Raw genomic sequence first — 22,500 nt, forward strand, 5'->3', positions numbered from 1 at the left:
AAAATAAAAAGGAAATTGCGACTCACAATGTGTAATTATTTTCTTTGCAATTTTTAGCAAAAACTCAGACATCGTGAGATTAACTTGTGAAAAAAGGTCATAATTGTGAAATAAAAAGTCACTATTACATTTTTTCTTTTTTTTATTCCATGGCAGGAATAAATTTATATTTTATCTTAATTTATGGAATATAAAATAGAAGAAAGAAATTTAAATGTTAAGGTAATTGTGACTTATTTCACGATTCTGACTTTTTTTCTCCTCACAATTCTGAGTTTATATCTTACAATTTTGCTGTTTTTCTCTCACGACTGCAGAGAAATAAAGTCCAAATTGAGAAATAAAATAACTAAATTAATAAAAATCATGGAAAATCTGAGTTTCTAAAATATTTTTTATTTCTTGGTGAAAAAAAAGAAAAAAAAAGAAGAGAATTGTTGCTGTTTTTGTCTCACAATTGCAAAGAAAATAAAACTCAAAATTGTGAGATAGATAGATAATAAATAAATAAATAAATAAATAAATAAATAAAAAAATCATGGCAATTTTGAGCTTCGAAATGTTTTAATTCCTTGGTGAAAAAAGAGAATTGTTTGAAATCCACATTTCACAATTAAGTTCATATCTCACAACACTGACTTTTTCCCTCCTCAACACTGCACGGAAAAAAGCCCAAATTTGATTCAGTTACAGTATGATGTGTGCTGACATGTTTTGCAATGCAACAATGCACAAAATCAGTCTTGCATCGCTACAAGCTAATAAGCGATTGCTAATACGGCTCCAGGTTAAATGCTCGCGGCTGCATTGCTGTCCTTGTTTCTGTCCCGAGGCAGCATCCTAATGAAGAAGAACCCTCACAAACGAGTTTTCCATCATAAAACAGCACACAGATATTGGGAGAGCTAGTCTGTTTTGGTAAGTCTGGTATATCAGCAGAACAAAGCACTGAAGCATACATTACAGCAGTGTGCATGAGAGAACCGTGTGGATGCACTTTTCCGGTTTCTGGCTTCTCGTCTCAAGCTTTCAACCCTCAGTTATGAATGAATAATGTAGACGACAGGCCTAAGTTTCCATGTGATGTTAAACATTAATGCTGCCAGGTTCAGTTTAGGACAGAGAAGATAACTTTACCTCCTCGACAAACAGAGACCAAACTGAGACCTGAGCTTGATTTATTCCCCACTAATGCTGACAGATCATCTCTCAGCTCAATCACGCTTAACACTTTAAAAACATTTCTAATTAAGTGCAATCATGAAACTACAATTTAACAATTTATTAAATGTGCAAAAAAACTAATAATAATGACAAAAGTACAAAACAAAATGATTGAAACATTCTAAAGTTAAAATGAAAACTGAAAACATAAAAATTGTAACATTACTTTTATTTCAGAGTTAAGTTTTTTGTTACTTGCCAAAGTAGCATTTCAAATTTTCATTTAAGTTTTTCTAAAGCTAATTTACAATTAAAAATGTTAATACTATACTGCTATAGAAATATTTATTGCTTTAAAGGTTTAAAATTAAATTTGAGAAATCAAAAAGCATTATTAATAGAAATAAAGAAAACTTGTACTTTTTAACAACCATTTATAAAAATGTAAACAATATAACATTTTAAGGGTCCTATGAAAATTTCCCCCAATTATTTATTTTTTAATTTTTTTTTCTAGATTCGGGTTTTAATGGTCAATTTTTGAATTCAAAAATGTCTAAATGTCTAATAAATTGAAATCAAGAAAACATACTATTTAACAACAATAATAAAAAACTAAATATGTATATATAACATTATGACATTGTATAATGTATAAACTGTATAAAATTGTATGTATATGTATATAAATGTATAAAAATTTTTAGGGCCCTATACATTTTTTTTTCTAGATTCTGTTGAATGGGTAAATTAAATTGTTTTAAAAGGTTTAACAGAAACATTTTCATCAGTTTATTATTATTATTATTATTATTATTATTCCCAAATTCCATGTTTTCTGTTTATATATTTTAATAATAATAATAAAAAGCATGACTGATTAGTTAAGTTAGCTAAAGTCAAAAATGATATACCTGTATAGTTAATCTAAATAATTTTACTTTGCGGCATTATTGTTTTTTTTACTGTGTTTTAGATATATACAATGAAAGTTTTTATTAATATTTTATTTAATATTTTCTTTTTATTTAAATATTAAAGTTTTTGTATTTTATTTTGTGTTAGTTTTTTTTTATACGTCTGCATAGTTGTTTCTGTATAATTAGTATTTTATGTCAGTATGTACATTTTAATTAGCAACATTTTAATTTTAATTTTAATTTATTTTTTTTATCAGTAAAGACACTGTTGTCCAGCTCTGTTTAACTGCAAAAACATAAATTAATACTAAAATAGTGCAACTGTTGTGATTATGTCTAACAATTTGCGTGGGAACATCTAAACTACTCAGAAGTTTATTATTAATATAATATATATTGATTTATCGCCATGCAACGCTTAAAATGCATCTTTCTTGTCAGAAAATATAGTTGTGTTGCATCCATTTCTTTCTTTCATACTCACCTGATCTGGAAGTGGTTCTGTCGTCAGTCAGGCTCGGGGGCGTGGCCTCGGCTTCACTTCCTGTCAAGTAGCTCCAGGGTTTCCAGAACGAGCTGCCGATGTTGGTGAGGGAACTCTTTCCTCGAGGAGTCACAGACTGACCGGACAGACCTTCATCCTCGTCCTCTTCCTCTCGGGCCGAGCCGCCCGGACTCAGATCAGGAAGCACCTGTGGTCTGTTTGGGAACGAGTCCAGCTGACCGCTCCAGTCCAGAGACGTGTCTCCGGCGCGCAGACGGACCGTCAGATACTCGGCCGAGAGCTCGGCGGGTTCAGAGGTCAACAACGGCTCTTTGTCCAGATCCAGCTGTCCGGTCCAGTTAGAGGGTCGAAGGTCAGGCCGGTCCGGCTGGCCGGAAGTCTGTGTGTCTGCAATACAGTCAGATATGAGCTAGATTCACATCATTTTACTGTCAAAATATGAGACACTTGCATTCAGCAACACATTTTATCAACATACACCAGTGTTTAAAGGTTTAGGGCTGGGGAAGTGTTTTAATGTTCATGAAAGAGTCTCTTCTGCTCATTGAGAGATCAAAAATACAGTAAAAATTGTGAAATATTATTAGAATTTAAAACAGCTGTTTTCTCTGTGAATATCTGTTAAGGTGTAATGTATTTCTGTGATGCTCCGCTGTATTTCCAGCATCATTCCTCCAGTCTTCAGTGTCACATGATCTTCCGAAATCATGAAAATATACTGATTTATCTGCTTGAGAAACATTTCTGATTATTATCAATGTTGAAAACAGTTGTGCCGATTCATATTTGTGTGGAAACTGAGATATATTTTATTTTTCAGGATTCACAGATGAACAGAAAGTTGAAAAGAACAGCATTTATTTGATAATATATGCATTTAGTGTAATTTTTGATCAATTTAATGTATTATTAAATATTTGAATGTCATATAAAATATTTTAAATCATCAGAATTTAAACATAAATCAAAACATTACAAAAATTTAATTATTAGAGGGTGAAATTGGTCCTGAATAAACATATATATATATATATATATATATATATATATATATATATATATATATATATATATATATATATATATATATATATATATATTTATTTATTTATTTATTTATTTATTTATTTAATAAAAACACTTCTGTTGGAAAATACTCTTGACTAATTTACAATATGTAAATGAATTAAAAAAATAAAAAATATTGTTGTTTAATTACATTACAAAATATTAATTATATTATATTGTTTATTATATAATTTATTATATTTATTTATTAAGTAAATAAATCATTTAAAGAAACATTTAATCATCTCATTATTTCTAAAGAGAGCGGAAAACTGAGCAGAAAACTAAATCAATGAAAATAATAATAAACAATTAATAATAAAAATTATGAGAAAGATGAGAGTCATCAGACTTACTTGATTTCTGGGTTACTACTGATTTAAAAATAAATAAATAATAATTATTATTATTATATTTTAATTATATTATTAATTATGTTTTTATTTAGTATACAGTATATATACAAATACTTATTTAATAAATAATATTAATGCACATATAATAACAATAATCATTATTATTATTGTCGTTGTTATTACTATTATTAATACTATTATTTATTAATAGCGCATTACACTTACAAGTTGTACTGTCACCATATTGTCATATTAAAACCAGAAGATTTAAATGCCAATCAAAACAATGTTTGCAAGATCATTTAAATACTGAACTCTTAAAGGTACAGTAGCAAAACCGGAGGTTGATGACAAAATTGTAAGTGGACTTAAATGTTACAAGCCGGTAGAATATGGCCAAGTAAAACATGTTGAAAGGAATTATGATTCACACCATTTCTAAAACCTGATTAAATCCCTATTGCATGGTCTAGATAAAAAATAAAATTAAAATTAAAATAACGATGGTTTGTGTAATGCATGACTGTGTGACACGGCGATGCATACCTCGATAGCAGAAAGCATCGAAGCGCATGCTCCCGTTGTTCAGTTCTGTCGGTGGAACGGTTCGGACGCCTGGTTCTCCAGCGGGACAGTCGGAGCGCAGCGAGCTGACGGAGAACCTCACGCTCCCGTCAGACACCCAGGCCGGCTCACAGTGGTCCAGCCCTGACCTCCAGGACAGATAGAGCTGACCCACGGTCGCCAGACGACCTCCCAGAGACACACAGCGATTCGAGGCTTCATCGTGAGTCAGTCGCTCAGGAACAGAGACAGGAAACACTTCCCCTGCAGAACCACAGGAACGAGAATTAAGAGCACGACACTACAAGTACATATGTGTGGGGAGTTTATAATTAATGTTACAGGACAACATCATGCATCATCAAAAACTTTATTTCTGTTACTGTACATGCGAAAGCATCTCATCCATAACTGGATTTTTTTTTTACAGTTATGCATTATTCATATGTTGCGACTAACAGCTCATGATGCATTTTTTTGGTGTTACTATAATAGTTTATTTAAAAAAATTAAAAAAGTAATTTTTAATTAAAAATGTGAAAATTAATGTAAAAATATAATAGTTTATTTAAAAAAAATAAGTTTTGTTAACTACTAATCTACTAAATATGATACTTTTAATGAAAATTTTAATCACTACTAATTGCTTTCAGAGAATTTTTCTGTATTTAATCAAATAAAAAATATTATTATTATTATTTTACTACTTTAACTGCATATTATGTATTAATATTATAAATTACACTATTTTACATTGAAATGTATTTAGATACATAGTATACATAATAGTGTATTATTTAGTTTATGCATTTATTTAATAAATAATTCATACTGAATGCATAACGTCAAAACATTATATACAATTAATGTAACAAGCAATAGTAATATTAATATTTTATTAATTTATTGAAAAATCAGCTGTAATCCTGGAAGAAATAATAATAATATATACTTTTTATGAAAAATCAATCATTGAATATTGAAATTGTTCTGTAAATTATCAATCAAATAAACAAGTAAATACAATTATTATTTTTATTTTACAACTTTATTATGTATTAATATTATACAATAAATTATTTTTAAACTGAAATTTATGAAGTACATAGCCTGATTAATAGTATATTATTTATTATGTATTTATTTAGTAAATAATAAAAACATAATATACAATTAATATAACAAATAATAATAATAATTATTATTACTATTGTTGTTGCTGTTAATTATTTATTTATGTAGAGAAAAATCACTGGTAACCCTGAAAACATTAAATAAAATTAAATAAAATTAAATAAAATTAAAAATTAAATAAAATTAAATTTAAATTTAAATTTAAATTTAAATTAAATTAAATTAAATTAAATTAAATTAAATTAAATTAAATTAAATTAAATTAAATTAAATTAAATTTCCAACCACAATCAAGAAGAAAATTATGTCTATTATTAATATAATAGTTCATTATTGTTTCAAACATTTGATGTTACGTGTTTTCCGGATTCTTACCTTGCATGTCACTGGCAAAACAGTAAACGTCAAACAATTCCAGAGGGTCCCGTTTCCCATAATTCCTCACCCCTTGAGAAAACTCTGCGTGTCCAAAGCATCCGAGCTCGGGTCTCTGTACAGGATACCTGCGGAGAGACGACGGGTGTAAAATCTGACGAAACCTCTGCACTGTGGGAACTGCCCAGATCCTGATATCCATATCTAAATAAAGCTGTGTGTTGTGCTCTGTGTTACAATTAAGTTTGACTCATCATCAACAAGCAGAATTTGTTTTAGCATTCTATTACACATTATTAAACTAACTGTAGGAATGCATGAGATTTGAGGAGCGATGCTTGTGAGCCGAAACACTGAAGACTGAAGATCTGAGAAACACCTGACGCTCTGGTCTCTGAGCCATCCGGCCGCACAGCTGTTCATACTGGAGTGAAACCCCGCCCACAGCTGCTCAGGGGTCGCGACCTCTGCCGAACTCTCCTCACACGCGCGGATGGCCTCAGCGAACGACAGCGAGTAACGGGCCGCGGGAGAACGGTAGTGAAACACCACACCTGAAACATTAACACCAGAAAAACAACCTGAGCACAGTTTCTCTGCACAGACACAGATGAACACTGCACAATATTAACCTTCCTTTAATTAGCTTTAATTATTTTATTAACTTTTTTTCTCCTTAAGAAGTGCTCAGAATAATTTAGATTTATATTATAGGCCATGATTTCAGCTATCACACAAACAATATCAATTTATTTATTTATAAATAAAAGTATTATTTTAAAATATTATTATTTTTATTTTAAAGTATTATTAATATTACTATTTTTTATAATTTATTATTATTATTATTATTATTATAAAATTTTTTATTTAATTCACTCTAAAAACTAAGTTTCGGGTTACAATAAAAACTTGATTCATCCATCACTTTGTATAAAAAAAAATAGTTTTAATCTGTTTAGACTAATTACAAAATGTATTAATAAAATATAAATAATATTAATATATAATATTAATAAAAAGTATTATTATGGTTATTTCAGCTTCACATTAATAAACAGGAAAATAAGTTTTTTTTTTTTTTTATTAAATCAATAATGAAACTAGTTAGTGAAACTATCCCATTCAGAAACAATATTAAATAAAAACTCATATTTTTTAGCTTTTTAATGCAGCGTTATTCAGTATCATTTAAATACTATCACAGCATTCATTAATATCTTTAATAAGCTTTTATTTTTATATTTTCAGTTTTCATATACATTTTAGTTAAAGTTTTTGCAATTTTATTATGTGCTTTTGTCATTTTTATTGTCATTTCTAATTTTCCTAGACATTTATCGAGATGTTTATCGAATATTAATCATTTGTTTTATTTCAGCTTTGTTGCCAGACACAATTCTTAGGCGTTTTACTTTACAATAACACAGTTTCAAAGACCATAATTTATCTTGAAATGTGTGTAATGCTGTAAGAAAGAGTGCATTAAAAGTGCAATAATCGAATACTAAATCATCAAGTGTCATTATTCAGTTAAATTCAATTTAATGTTGATTCAGATCAGTTCAATAACAGCATCGACGTCGCAAACTGAGTGTCTTCATTCAGCTCAAATAAAATCACTAATACTCCCTAATATTAACAGTCTTTTACAGCACATTTGAGATGATTTATCTGTGGTTTAGCGTAATTTCCCTCATTAGGCGTCACCTGTTTTCCTAATTCACAGGTAATCAATCTCACTGCTCTAATCAAAGAGTTACGGCCAATTAAGCAGTTAATGAGAGCCTCAGATGAAAATGAAAATAAAGCTGAGCTAAAGTTAGTCGAGGAAAGAGGGAAAAGGCTTAAATGAATATGATATTGACAGTCTTAATGAAGTTAATGAAAGGGTAATTAATTCACAGCAGACTAACGAGCCACAGTTTTCCCTCAATGTTTATCTGAAAACTGCTGTTCAGGCTTCGATTGTGGTCATGTTACACGTTAGTCGTGCAAAACCACTTTGATTTGATAATGATTTTAACTTAATCACTGGGGATTTATGGACAAATATATTAAGCTGTAATTTTTTCTTAATTAAAGTGCTAAATTAGGACCTTACAGAGAACATTATTACTGCGGTGATGTTTTTTGTAAAGCTGATATAAAACGATGTCAACTGTGAAAAGGGCTGTATAAATAAAATATTACACTATCATAATATTTTATAAATATTATAAAATGATTTCAAAAACACCAAAATATTATATATTAGTACCCATAATAATTAGATTTTCTTAAAATACAATTAAAATTTTAATTTAATTATAGATTAAAACTGCTAATTTGTAGATCTTTTTGACAAATGTCAAGGCAGTGCTACTTTAGTATTATTTATATACTAATTATATTATTAATCAATATTTTGAACTAGCTTTTTATTTTTAATTTACATTTTAGGTCAAGTTTTAATAATTTTGTTATGTGCTGTTCAAGTTTTTCTATTTGTATTTATTTATATTTTGATTTAACAGTTTTATTTATTTCTTTTTTGTAGTTGTATTTAATTTTGTAATTTCAAACTTATTTTTGTTTTAGTTTAAAAATGTTAATCTAATATTTATATTTTTGTTTATTTCAGAATTATTTCAATTAACAAAATGTGTATTCAACAAAATCTGTGAACTGCTATAAAATATATATGAAAAATCCACAAAAATTACAATAACACTGCATTATTAATTATATTATAAATTCAAACTCTTAATTTCCAGCTTTTGTTTACAATTAAGTATTATTTAAATACTATTACAGAATTTGTAAATATTTTAAATAAGCATTTTTTCTTTCAGTTTTCATTTTAGATGGTTTTAGTAATTGAATATTCTTTTGACATTTCTATTATTAAAGCTTTGTTTAATTATTTCTTATTTTAGTGTTACTGTATTAATTTTAGTACTTTGACAGCTTAAACTTATTTTATTCAATTTTCTAATTTCCACAGAAATCTCAGAAAGTTTTTCCTCTAATATTTATTTTTTAGTTTATTTCAGCTTTATTTCAGTCAACACTAATGAGGATCCTATTTTATACTAAAATCTGTCTATAAAATATTTTTTAAGCCTAGGAATACTACAGCAACTGCATCTTTATGTTAAATCATATTTAATATAAAATTAATTAATAATGATTAATACAAATTCTTAATTTCTAGCTCGTTTACATTTTTAATGTATTATGTATATACTAGTATTTATTAAAATTTTGCATTAGCTTTTATTTTTATATTTTCTGTTTTCATTTTAGTTTACGTTTTAGTAATTTATGTGCTTTTGTAATTTTTATTATTTTTTTTAAGATTTCTAAAAATACTTCTGTATAGATTTTTCTTCTTTTCTTTCGTACTTCATCTTAAACTTTTTCTTACAAATGTTTACTTTAAAGTTTCTCACCCATTTCATTTTAATATCAGCTTAATTTCAATTACTGAAAAATATTTCTAATAGTTTTAGTTAACACCGTTTCAAGTACCATATCCCCATGTGTGATGCTATAAAATATCTCTGAAACAGTTCAGGAAAAGTACAATAGTTGAACATTAAAACAGTCGAGGGCCGGGTTTCCTGATAACGATTGATCTTAGCGCTTAAGAGCGTTTTCTACGAGTAATTTTACGATCGTTGGTTGTTGTTTCACGTGCGTTTCCCAACAATGAACGTAAAGCAATGTTTCAAGTGTTACTCAGGAGTCGCTGTCCGTTTGTCAAGTGCTGATTTGCTAATTGTAGTAAACGATCGTTTATTGATGATATGATACTTGGATATAAAAACTATAATACAATACGATATTATTTTATAGTGTACAGTATAATACTTTAAATAATAATATATAATATACTAATATGCACTTCGGCAAGTCTCTGACATAATTTTTTCCCCCAGTCTTTGAAGCATTTCCTACATTACTTCTTCTTTTGTTGTTGTTGTTGTTGTTCAGTCATTTAATTTAAATTTGTATTTTTTTTCTATTTTATTTTGTAATTCTTTCATTTATAAATTATAAAAAAATAAAAATAAAGAAAGAAAACGAGTCATAAAGTGTACAATAAAGCACGATCGAATCCTTATATTATAATCACATTGCATTTGAATAAAGTTCAAGGTGTAATCTTCTGATTGTCCTGCAGGTGGCCGCATACATCTGTCTTCTTACGATGCATTTATGGTTTAACGATTTCTCGAGATCAGTCGTAGAGCTACGATGATTTTCAAGTGCTACTTAAGATCAGTCGTACGATCGGTTTACGAACTTCTTAGGTTTACGAAGCTTTCGGGAAACTCAGCCCAGTTCGTGTGGATCTCACCTGTGACCTCCAGGTTGACCGTATCCTGCTCATAATGTTCCCCGAGGGCGAGGATGCATCGGAAAGTGCCGGAATCATTGGAGCGGAGCTGGGAAAGCGCCAGAGACGCGTTGAGAGGGTCAGCAGAGCACCCGGGCAGACTGACCCGACCTATGTACGCCTGGTGCACCCTGACCACCCCGTCCCGAGCCGAGAGCACCGTCCTCTCCTGCGCTCCGGAGCCGTGGGTCCAGTGGATGAACGGGCCGTGTCCCGGGACCAGGACGGACGGAAGGGTGAACACACACGGGAGGAGGGCGGATTCGGCTAAAGGTCGCCGCAGCGGAGGATGGGTCACTCTCCGGACCGTCACCAGAGATTCGGCTCGAGTCACAGCTGACAGAGAAACAGAAGCAGGTTAAATGTTTAAATTATTTCTGGTAAATACTCATGGTGTATAATTACTTACAAGAGCACAATAAAACAATATTGGAAGATCAGTGATATTTTAGTATCATTAAAAAAAATTAGATTCAAAGTACTGTATGTAATATGTTTCTACTGTATTTGTGTATAAATTAAAGACAGTAAAACAAAAACAACAAACACGAAAATACCATTTACTTTCTATTATATCCTCATCATTTTATTATAATTGTTTAACAACTTATTATAATTTATTTTATAATTTATTATCATATTTTTATAATAATTGCATCAATTTCCATAGTATATTAGTCATGATATATATATTTTTTTGTATATATATATATATAGCTGCCCACAGAGACCAGAGCCACAGGACGAGCACTGATCCTAAACACTGCCGGCAGCTTCATGTACACTACTGAGACGCCTAGTTAGGGCACAAACCGCAGGTTATGGCAGAAATTCAGGTCCATCGTTAATAAGGCAATGCCAGAATCAGTGTTGATATTGTAAGTAACTAAAACTAAAATGAAAACTGCAAAAAAATGTTTACATTTATAATAATTAAATAAATGATTATTTGAATATATTAAATAAAATATAAATATTACATTAAAAACTGAACTAACCTAAAATAAGCTTAAGTTGAAGTAATTACTAAGACTAAAAATGTAAATTAAAGCTAAATATTAAAAATAATAATAATAAAAAAGGACTGCACTGAAAAAAAAAAAATTTTAACTTAAGTGGTTGCAAATAATTTATTTTATCTACATTAAAAAAAAAGTTGGAAATTAGTCAATTATTTATTTATTTAAATGTAGCTAAAATAAATTGGTTGCAAACACTTATCTTAAAATTGTTTTGTAAATTCAGTGAATTTTTTTTTTTCAGTGTAATGCATATAACAAAATAAACAAAACTTAGAAATATTGTCATGGCAAGTATTTAAAAACAAGTTTAATAAGTACTAAGAGTACTAAAACTGAAATAATTAAATTAAAGCTAAATAAAAATATTTGTATAAAAAATGACTAAAGACTGAAATCAATTTACTAATAAAATTACTAAAACCGAAATAAACATATATTAAAAGTAATTTCAATATTTAAATTTTGAAATTTAATTTATAATTATTTATTATAAAAACTATAAAAATGGCAAAGCAAATGAAAAACAAAACAAAGAAATCTTAAAAGTAAAATTAAATGAAAAGAGAAAATATCAAAATAAAAGGTATTTCCAATATTAATACTAATATCATTTAATCAGCCTCAAGTTATTCCAAACCTCTCAGTTTCTTTCTTCTTTTTGGACACAAAATATATTTTGGAAACTGAACAGTTTTTGGTCCCCATTGACTTTCATAGTATTTTCCCCCATACTATTGAGGTCAATGGGTACCAGCAACTGTTTGGTTACCAAGATTCTTCATCAGGAGAAACTCCTACGGGTTCAGAACAACTTGAGGAAGATTCAGTTCAGTTTTCTGTGAACTATCCCTTTAAGAATGTTCTCATCTGCTTTTTAAAGATTGTGCTTAAGACAAAACTTGAATAAACTAGAACTAAATCCAACTTGTCTTAAATCTTCAAAGGTAAGGCAAGATGTTTGATAAATGTTTTGGGGTTGTTTAAATATTGAGCTTGATCTGCAAATCATACAATCAAATAAACAATTTTCAATAACTGCAGTGAAAAACATTATTATGAACTTCTTAGAATTAATTGTGAGAAATTTCTTTACTTCTTCCTTAAGAATATCCAGAAATTTCTAAAACTATAGCTGGAATAAATATAAACTAAAGCTTAATAGATATAAATATAACATATATAAAATATAAATATAATTATTTATAAAATTAATTAAATATAATTATTATATAAAATTTTATATACAAATACAAAAAAAACTAAGATTAATAAAAATCAATTTATAATTAATTGGAAAAAAATTGTTATTTTTATTATAATATATTAGATAAATGGATGCATTTAAAAAAGTTTAAAAAAAAAGGTTAAAAAAAAAAATCAAGTACACATTTTTTTATTTATTCATTTTTCAAATGATTTCTAATTTAGTAAATAATGTTAAATAAATATACATTTATTGTCCTGCATGTGTTTTACTACTGTATCTTTAAATAAAATAGTGTAATGCATTAACAAATTAACTAATCTGACCCTATAATGTAAAGTTTTAACAACATTTTAAAAAGAAAGGTTTTTTTGTTCATGCAAAGAAAATCAATGGGGTTGTGTTTCCTTCAAAATGTCACAGAAGAAAGTCTTCAGTTAGCAGTTTCTACATTTAACTAGTAGCCTCTTAGTGACCAGCAGCTTTGTGCCTGTCGTATTTCTCGAGGTCCGTTTTAAAAAGTGTACAGGGGGCATTAATCGTCCTGGCAGGAGGGAGTGATTTCCCATCCTCCTTCAAAGCAGCCACCCATTGCTAAAGAGCCTAATGAAAGAGCCACTGACTGAAGCTGCCAGTGAAAACATTTGGCCTATAACACGCTCACACACACACTGATCCGTTTAAGCGCTAGGTGGGCTTCTCTGAGGTGACAGACGGGTTACGTGCGGTCAGACCAGAACCTGAGAGAGAACCAGCATCCACAGCGAGACGCACACATGAGAAACATACACATGAGCACTAGTTTAAGCACAAACATGATGTTTTAAATAGAACTGACATTTTGCATTCAATACCAACTAATGCAAAACCTTGCTTTAAATTGTATCATTTCAGAACCTTGAGGTGTTTTTCATCGACTTGATCAGAAAAATCATCCAATCAGATAAAAGATAAATCGTCTTAAGGATTTTGAGAACTTGACATTTTTTACAAACTTAAGTAATCGTAAGAAATTTCTTAACTTCTTTCCTAAGAATATTTGATTTCAGAACTTTCTAAAAACTAAAACTGAGATATAAATAAAAGCTAAATAGAAAAAAAAAAATGTATAATTGGATGGATTATTATTGTTATTTATTGGATTGATGCATGGATATTTAAAAATATATATCTTTTTGAAAAAATATAATAAAATTATATCCTTTTTACCTTTTTATTCCATGATAAGACAATAAAAAATGTAATTTAACAATTATTGCAACTATATCAACACGCAATGTTTTTTCAAAAGAGCTTTTGACCTACAAAAAAGACAAAATAGGACAGATTATTTTTTTCTAAATTACAATTGCTGTTTTAATAAACATAACACATGAACATAATTCATATTATAAATATTAAGAATTAATAGGAGGAATTTTACCAGTTTTAGCTTTTGAGATATCTTCTTGTTTTTTATTAATTTATAATAAAAATAAAAACAGGAAATAAACAAGGTCAAATAAACAAGGCATCTGCATTGGTGTTCTGTTGATCTGTTCTTACATGAAAGTGCAATAATTTAGTTGTAAAGTAAAAATAAATGTTCTCAAATGACTAATAATTGTGACTTTAATTTAGAGTTGAACCATTATCATACAGTACGACTAAACAGATCTAAAATATGACTGATTGCAACTAAACGTCCAAAACATTATCAACTAAAATCTTAATCTCAGGTGTAAAATGTAATCTCTAAGACTGAACAAATTACTATTTTCTCTTGTGTTCAGATGAAATAATGTACAGGTCTGTCATAATTACAGCAGAAGCACGTCACGCAGCTCTTTCCAGCCGTCACTGAACTGTGTGAGCGCACCCAGATGCATGAGCTTACATTTTGGTTCAAATGCTGTTAAGAGATAAAGAAAACTCACCGCATTCTGTGGAGAACACAAGCAGAACCGCAAGAACCCTCAGCCCGGCAGCGCAGACACACACCATCCTGTGTAGAGAGCAATGAGAATAATCAAAATACAATACTGGCTGCGTTTCAATTCCTATTGCTATACTAACCATGTACTTCACTGACAATGAGAAGGTAAACACTTTTGAGTGTGTACTAAGAGAGTTCAGAGTATTAGACGACCTCCCATGTCTTGCATATAGACTACTGAGGTTATGTCTTGGGTTTTAGACCAAGAACGTGTATTAACAAAGTCAGTTTGGACTTATAAGTTGATCTGGAGCAATATTTGAAATGTATTTAATGTAGGGCTCTTTGATTTCCAGAAACGTCTATTGTACAGTAGAACCTATGTCTTGATGAAATACTACTAGCCTATAATTAATAATAATATTAAAACTTTATTTTTAAGGGAACTTTAAAGGCACTTTGTTTGACAAAAATATTAATGGGTTTATTTAACATTCATTTGATTAAAAGAGAAACTTAATTAATATTTTATGCCTATATTTGATTACCAGAAAAATCTAAATACACAGAATTTCTGGTTTAAAAAATAAATAAAGAATTTCATATGGTTATCTATGGTTATATATATATATATATATATATATATATATATATATATATATATATATATATATATATATATATATTATGATTTCAGTTATTTAGACATGCTTTTGATTACTACAATTTAATTCAAATTAATAAAAACATTTTTTTTTTTTTTAAGTGGTTAAAATAAAACGATTTTGAGAAAAATAACTATGTACTTAATAGGGCCATAAAATTAAATTTTTATTAAACTTGTAATAAATTGCTGTTAAACTGTATACATTTCATGATTTCAATTGATTAATCATGCTTTTTCATTAATAGAATTTAATTTAACCATTAAAAATAAGTAAAAAAATACACAATCCAGAAAAATGTAAATGAAAAAATAAAAAAGGGAAACATTTATAATTTAATAGAGCCCTAGAACTGAGCTGATAAAAAAAAACAGTGCAGATGGAAAATGAAAGAGCTTTATTAGGTGGACTGTGTGTCCTTTATAAAGGAGACAAAGGAGAATATGAATATTAATGCAGTGGCAGAACGCTGGTAAGGAAGATTTTTTTTTCTTTTGTAATCCAACACTAGCCACCCGTCAGATACACCATCAACAACACTCTCAGAATAGTAATCAGGCCTCTCTCCCACAGTTTGACTGAACTTCCCCTCGCTGTACGTCTCTCTGTGGGTGGTCTGTCTTTCAGTATCCTTCACGCCTTCTCTAATCCGGCTCAGACAGGAAATGTCTGGCTTCCGGAAAATTGCTCTCTATATTCCATTCTTTTAAGTGTAATGAAACACACATTAACACTTGCCCACGCAGCAGCACACATCAGCTACATCCTGGTACCAGCACAGAACATGGTAGCAATCACTTAGCACCACCCATAACAAACTAGAAACACCCTAATGATGATTCAAGTAGCCAGTTTTCATGTTCTTATCACCCCTCGCAATGAACTATAACACCCTATCAACCACACAGCAATGCCCTAATGACCCACAACCTCTTAATAACCAAAGTGCTGACTGCAAAACCCTAGTGACTGCTTAGCTACACCCTAAAAACCACCCAGCGAAGCACTGGCAAACACGACCACCCTAGATACCACCTAGAGCCCCATAACAACCACTTAGCAACACCCTAGCAACTACCCAGAACCCTAAGCCACCACCTAGCAAAGCCCTAGTAAGCAATCAGAACCCCCTAGTTACTTAGCAACACCCTAGTAGATAGAACCCTTAGTAACCAATTAGCAACTATCTAGCAATGTCCCAGAACACCATAACCACCTAGCAATACCCTAGTAACCACCCAAACCCCCTAGCGACCCCCTAGTTCCCTTTTAGCAACACCCTAATGACCACCTAGATCCTTTAGTAACTGTTAATCAACACCCTAGAGACAATCCAGAACCCCAACAACTTAGCAATACCTTAGTAACCCCCAGAACCTCCTTCTAACTGCTTATGAACACCCTAGCGACCACACAGAACATCATTACCAATTAGAAATACCATAGTAACCCCCAGAATCCAGAAGTAATTGATTGGCAACACTCTAGCAGCCAACCAAAACACAATAACCACCTAACAATGCCCTAGTGTCCACCAAGAACCGCCCAACAACAATCTAGCAACACCTTAGTAACTCCCAGAACACCCTTGTAACTGCTTAGCAACACCCTAACAACCACTCAAAACACCATAACCAAGAAGCAATACCCTAGTAACCCCAGAATCCCCTAGTACCCATTTAGCAACCCTAGTTACTGCTTAGGAACACCCTAAAAACCACCCAAAACACTTCAACCATGTAGAAATACCCTAGTAAACCCCAGAATCCCCAAGTGATTGATTATCAACACCCTAACAACCACCCAAAACACCATAACCATGCAGCAGTACCCTAGTAACCCCCAGAATCCCCTAGTACCCATTTAGCAACCCTAGTTACTGCTTAGGAACACCCTAACAACCACCCAAAACACTTCAACCATGTAGAAATACCCTAGTAACCCCCAGAATCTCCAAGTGATTGATTATCAACACCCTAACAACCACCCAAAACACTTCAACCATGCAGCAATACCCTAGTAACCCCCAGAATCCCCTAGTACCCATTTAGCAACACCGTAGCAACCATTCAAAACACAATAACCACATAGCAATACCCTAATAACCCTCAGAATTCCCTAGTACCCATTTAGCAACCCTAGTTACTGCTTAGGAACACCCTAAAAACCACCCAAAACACTTCAACCATGTAGAAATACCCTAGTAACCCCCAGAATCCCCAAGTGATTGATTATCAACACTCTAGCGGCCACTCAATACATCATAACCACATTCCAATACCCTAGTAACCTCCTGAATTCCCTAGTATTCCCATTTAGCAACACCTTAGCAACCATTCAGAACTCTATAACCACTTAGCAATACCTTAGCAACCCCCAGATTTCCCTAATATGCATTTAACAACACTCTAACGACCACCCAGAACACCATAACTACTTAAAAATCCCCTAGTAGCCCCTAGAAATCCCCTAGTTACTGCTTAGCAAAACCCTAACGATCACCCAAAACACCATAACCACCTAGCAACCCCAAAAAGTCCATAGTACCCATTTAACAACACTCTAACGACCACCCAGTACATCATAACCACATAAAAATACCCTAACAACCCCCAGAATTCCCTAGTACCCATTTAGCAAAACCTTAGCAACCATTCAGAACACAATAACCACCTAGCGACACCCTAGCAACCCCCAAAATTCCATAGTACCAATTTAACAACACTCTAACGACCACCCAGTACATCATAACCACATAAAAATACCATAACAACCCCCAGAATTCCCTAGTACCCATTTAGCAAAACCTTAGCAACCATTCAGAACACAATAACCACCTAGCGACACCCTAGCAACACCCAAAATTCCATAGTACCAATTTAACAACACCCTAACAACCACCCAGTACATCATAACCACATACCAATATCCTAATAACCCCCAGAATTCCCTAGTACCCATTTAGCAACACCTTAGCAACCATTCAGAACACAATAACCACCTAGCAACACCCTAGCAACCCCCAAAATTCCATAATATCCATTTAACAACACCCTAACGACCCCCAATACATCAGAACCACCCTAGTAGCCCCTAGAATCACCTAGTTACTGCTTGGAAACAACCTAACAATCACCCAAAACACCATAACCACCTAGCAACACCCTAGCAACCACTTAGTACACCCAGTACCCATTTAGCAACATCCTAACAAGCACCGAAAACTCCTAAGCAATCAATCAGCTAAGAAAAGCTCTCTGGCTCACTTAACTTCATGGAGCTGTAATGAGAATGAGCATAAGGAGGCCTCAGCCAGTTCAAGAGAGGCTGAGAGATCAGGAGGGTGTGAACCTGGTGTCAATCAGCAGGACATGTGGAGTGATGTCACGCCCTCTATCCATTATGCATGTGGCGAGGACTCGCTCCTTGATCTCTCTCGACTGGCACCAGCATCACTACACTCAGATTACAGCTCACAAACACTGTGCCAACAGCAGCTCCACAGGGAAACATGGAGAGAGGAGGAGAGACGCCAACATTTAAGAGCCAAAAAGCACAGGAGACAACCAGAGAGAGAGAGAGAGAGAAATATGCAAATAAAAGGGACGGAAGACTTATTTAGAGGCATGGGAAGGTCGTGCACCAGCTCGAGTCCAGCATTGAAATGTCAGATGAGTTTCTGAGCGAGCGAGCAGCTATTCTCTCTACTGTAAACGCAAACTCGCTGAAACTCCAGGCGTTTAGCATTTCAATTCCTGAAGGATTCGGCAGCGCTTTTGTCAGAGGTGATTTAACTCGCATCAGTTAGCTGTGCTATTTACAGCGGTAATTAGAGACACAGCTGAGGCCGATTCAAGAGTGGGACTTTAACAAACCTCATTACTGGAACTGCAGCATTTATGATAAGCAAACGCTAGAAGAACTGTGTGTTTATGGGACGTTTCAAAGCCGTCTCGTAGCCTACGGCTGTTTGATGCATACTGCAGTAAAACAACAAGCACACAGCTTTTCTTATCAGCTCGCCTGTAAACAACAAGCGAAGAACTAATCACCGGATTCTTGGACTAAATGGACAGTTTTTGGTCAAAATAAGATGCAAAAATTACAGTTTTTACTGTATTTTCATCAAACAAATACAGCTTTGCTCTCTGCATTCACTTTATAGCTCTAAACTCTTACTGGATAACAACTAATGACTCATTCGTTTCTATTTTTATTTCTACTATGAGAGTTTAAGTGAAAGATTCAATATAAGCTATAAAAGCACAACATCTAAATAATAAAACAAGAAGAAAAGGATACAGATGTCTGATTGACAGCTTGCAAAACAAGTTATATGTCAGACAGAAATGAAAACGATTTCCATTCAGAAATTGTATACATTTTTTAATAATTACAAAGAATCGACAAGTAACACACTGAATTATACAAGCAATTTTGAAGCAGAAAGACTGAAATAGTAGTATATTTTAAAACACACTCCAATAATACTTGTTTTACTCAAAACTATAAAAAAAATTAGTAAAAAAAAGAAAGAAAAAAATGCACATCTAGGAAAAAGTTTCAACACAACCATTTAATATAATATTTAATATTTATCTTAAAACATTTTATCACACATTCACATGAAATACAACTAGAAAAACTAATTTCTATACACCTAATGTTCAAAACTTTGGGTCAGTAAGATTTTTTTTTTTTTTTATCAAGAATGCATTTTGAGCAACTTAAATTTTACAATATATTCACATAGAAAGCACTTATTTTAAATTGTAATAATATTTCACAGTCTGTACTGTATTACTGACCAAATGAGTGCAGTCTTGGCAAGAAGAGACTTGGGCTAAATAAGGTTTTTGAAAGATTAGCCACAACGTTTGGATGCTAATGTAACTTAGCAGTTTTTGTCTTATTACACAACAAATGAATCAGTGAATGATTCTGGGACGGTCCGCTGAAACTGTTATTTGACTTTCTTCCCCACTAGATAATAAATGTGGAATCATGCATCTCAGATAAACCAACTATGATTAGTGGTGGATGGTTCTTAAACTACAGTCTACCAAAGTTCAGGAGTTATGCTTAACTATCCCCATAGTGATTCATGATCTTATTTTTTGAGTTAAAGTTAAAGGCATCAAGTTGGTTTGAAGTCAGACATGACTGACAGTTTCTGAAAGCAGCCAATCTGTGTGCTCAGACTAGTTAAACTCTCATTGTCAAGCCAAGAAAAAGCCCAAAGGTGCTTTGCATGTCTAATGTCGGTGATTAATTCAGCGGCTCTTAATTCCACTTGGCATTTTCTGATTAAATCAGCGTCTGTGTTTCCAGGCTGCTCAAACGCAGTGCCAGGGGCTCGCTCCCCGTGTGACTTCATCAAAGCGAGACGCGGCTGACACTGATGCTGGACGCTGTGGATGCAGTAATTGGCAGCCGCTGGATCGCTCGCTCTGTGTCGCCGCTGCTTCATGCCGTCGGTGTTTGATTGGTTTGTGTGAGTCTGCGCTCAGTGCCGGTTTGTCTGAGGGAATGAGTGAATCTGGGGACTCCAGCTTCTGGGAAATCAGCAGGTTTAAAACACAGAAAGTCATGAAGAGAAACCAGTCTGTGGGCTGAAATCTAAACTTCAAACCGAATGAAACGACTCTGTAAACCTAAAACATGTCTGCTAAAACTATTGCTTCAATTAGATGTTTTTCATTTATGTATCTATTTGTTTATTTTTTTTTACCTGCTTGCTGATTCACAGTTAAGACATTCTTAATTATCTACATTTCAATCCAGTTCTACAAATGTAAACAAAACTATTATAGCTTATTGTTGCATTTTACATTTTCATTTCAGTTCATGTTATAGTAATCTTTCTGTGTTTTTGTCATTTTTATTCTTTTTTTTCATTGTTTTTTATTTCAAGTAACAAAAACTTGTTTTATTGTTTTAATTTTAGTTAACTATATGTTTTTTTAAATAATAATAATTGCAAAGTTTAAATTAAATAAGATATATAGATAGCCTGTAACAAAATTGTTACAACTAAAAGTAAAATCAAAAGATTTCAATAATTCAAAACATTGATAAATACTTTAATAGTATAAATAATACTAATGATCTAAAATTACTAAAACTAAAATAAAGTTGAATAAAAACATAACACAAAACTAATAAAAATTACAAGCACATAAACAAAATAATAAACCTTAAACTGAAACTATGATTAAAAGAAAATATAAAAATTACAATATAATTTACTAACAAACTAATAAACTAATAACTGGTAATATAATATAAAGTAATATAACTGGTTCAATCAAAAGTGCATAATTTTACCCAATATTTGGGCTTACAGTGTATTTTTAAGCAAATTAGATTACAGCATCCTTAGTCAACACAATTATTGCAATATAAAGTAACATCCAAATATGCATAAAAATACACCATAAACACAATTAATGCATGTTGCTAAGTGACATGCAAATATGCATAAAAATACACCATAAACACAATTAATGCATGTTGCTAAGTGACATGCAAATATGCATAAAAATACACCATAAACACAATTAATGCATGTTGCTAAGTGACATGCAAATATGCATAAAAATACACCATAAACACAATTAATGCATGTTGCTAAGTGACATGCAAATATGCATAAAAATATACCATAAACACAATTAATGCATGTTGCTAAGTGACATGCAAATATGCATAAAAATATACCATAAACACAATTAATGCATGTCGCTAAGTGACATGCAAATATGCATAAAAATACACCATAAACACAATTAATGCATGTTGCTAAGTGACATGCAAATATGCATAAAAATACACCATAAACACAATTAATGCATGTTGCTAAGTGACATGCAAATATGCATAAAAATACACCATAAACACAATTAATGCATGTTGCTAAGAAACATGCAAATATGCATAAAAATACACCATAAACACAAATATTGCATGTTGCTAAGCAGTGTATTTTCATGCAAATTTGATTACTGCATCCTCAGCATAGCAACATATGCAGGTCGTTTCATGAGGTTCCTCTCCTCTACAGACAGAATGCAGGAAAGCGGCTCACTAGGATCTCTCTGAAGTCTCAATGTGAGCAGTTTCACTGATGAGTCAGAGAGTTTGTTTTTCTGCCTCTTTGTGTATCTCTAAAGGACTCGTGCAGCTCATCAATACATCTGAGAGAAAATAATGAGAGATAATGAG

The 22,500-nt window shown here is 31.7% G+C and overlaps 1 protein-coding gene across 1 annotated transcript in view; it reads right to left on the minus strand.

The window, feature by feature from the left end:
* Positions 1-2,516: 2,516 nt before the first annotated feature.
* LOC113083606 (aggrecan core protein-like) overlaps positions 2,517-22,500 on the minus strand; it is a 31,538-nt gene continuing 11,554 nt past the window's right edge. Inside the window, exons 2-7 of the mRNA XM_026254668.1 lie at positions 14,613-14,680; positions 10,432-10,806; positions 6,466-6,640; positions 6,087-6,214; positions 4,560-4,841; positions 2,517-2,976 (exon numbers count right to left, since the gene is read on the minus strand). Coding sequence (XP_026110453.1) covers positions 2,522-2,976; positions 4,560-4,841; positions 6,087-6,214; positions 6,466-6,640; positions 10,432-10,806; positions 14,613-14,679 — 1,482 coding nt within the window. The 5' untranslated portion in view covers position 14,680 and the 3' untranslated portion in view covers positions 2,517-2,521. The remainder of the gene's footprint in view (positions 2,977-4,559; positions 4,842-6,086; positions 6,215-6,465; positions 6,641-10,431; positions 10,807-14,612; positions 14,681-22,500) is intronic.

This window comes from Carassius auratus, unplaced genomic scaffold (genome assembly GCF_003368295.1).
Source record: "Carassius auratus strain Wakin unplaced genomic scaffold, ASM336829v1 scaf_tig00038953, whole genome shotgun sequence".
Classification (NCBI taxonomy): Eukaryota; Metazoa; Chordata; class Actinopteri; order Cypriniformes; family Cyprinidae; genus Carassius; species Carassius auratus.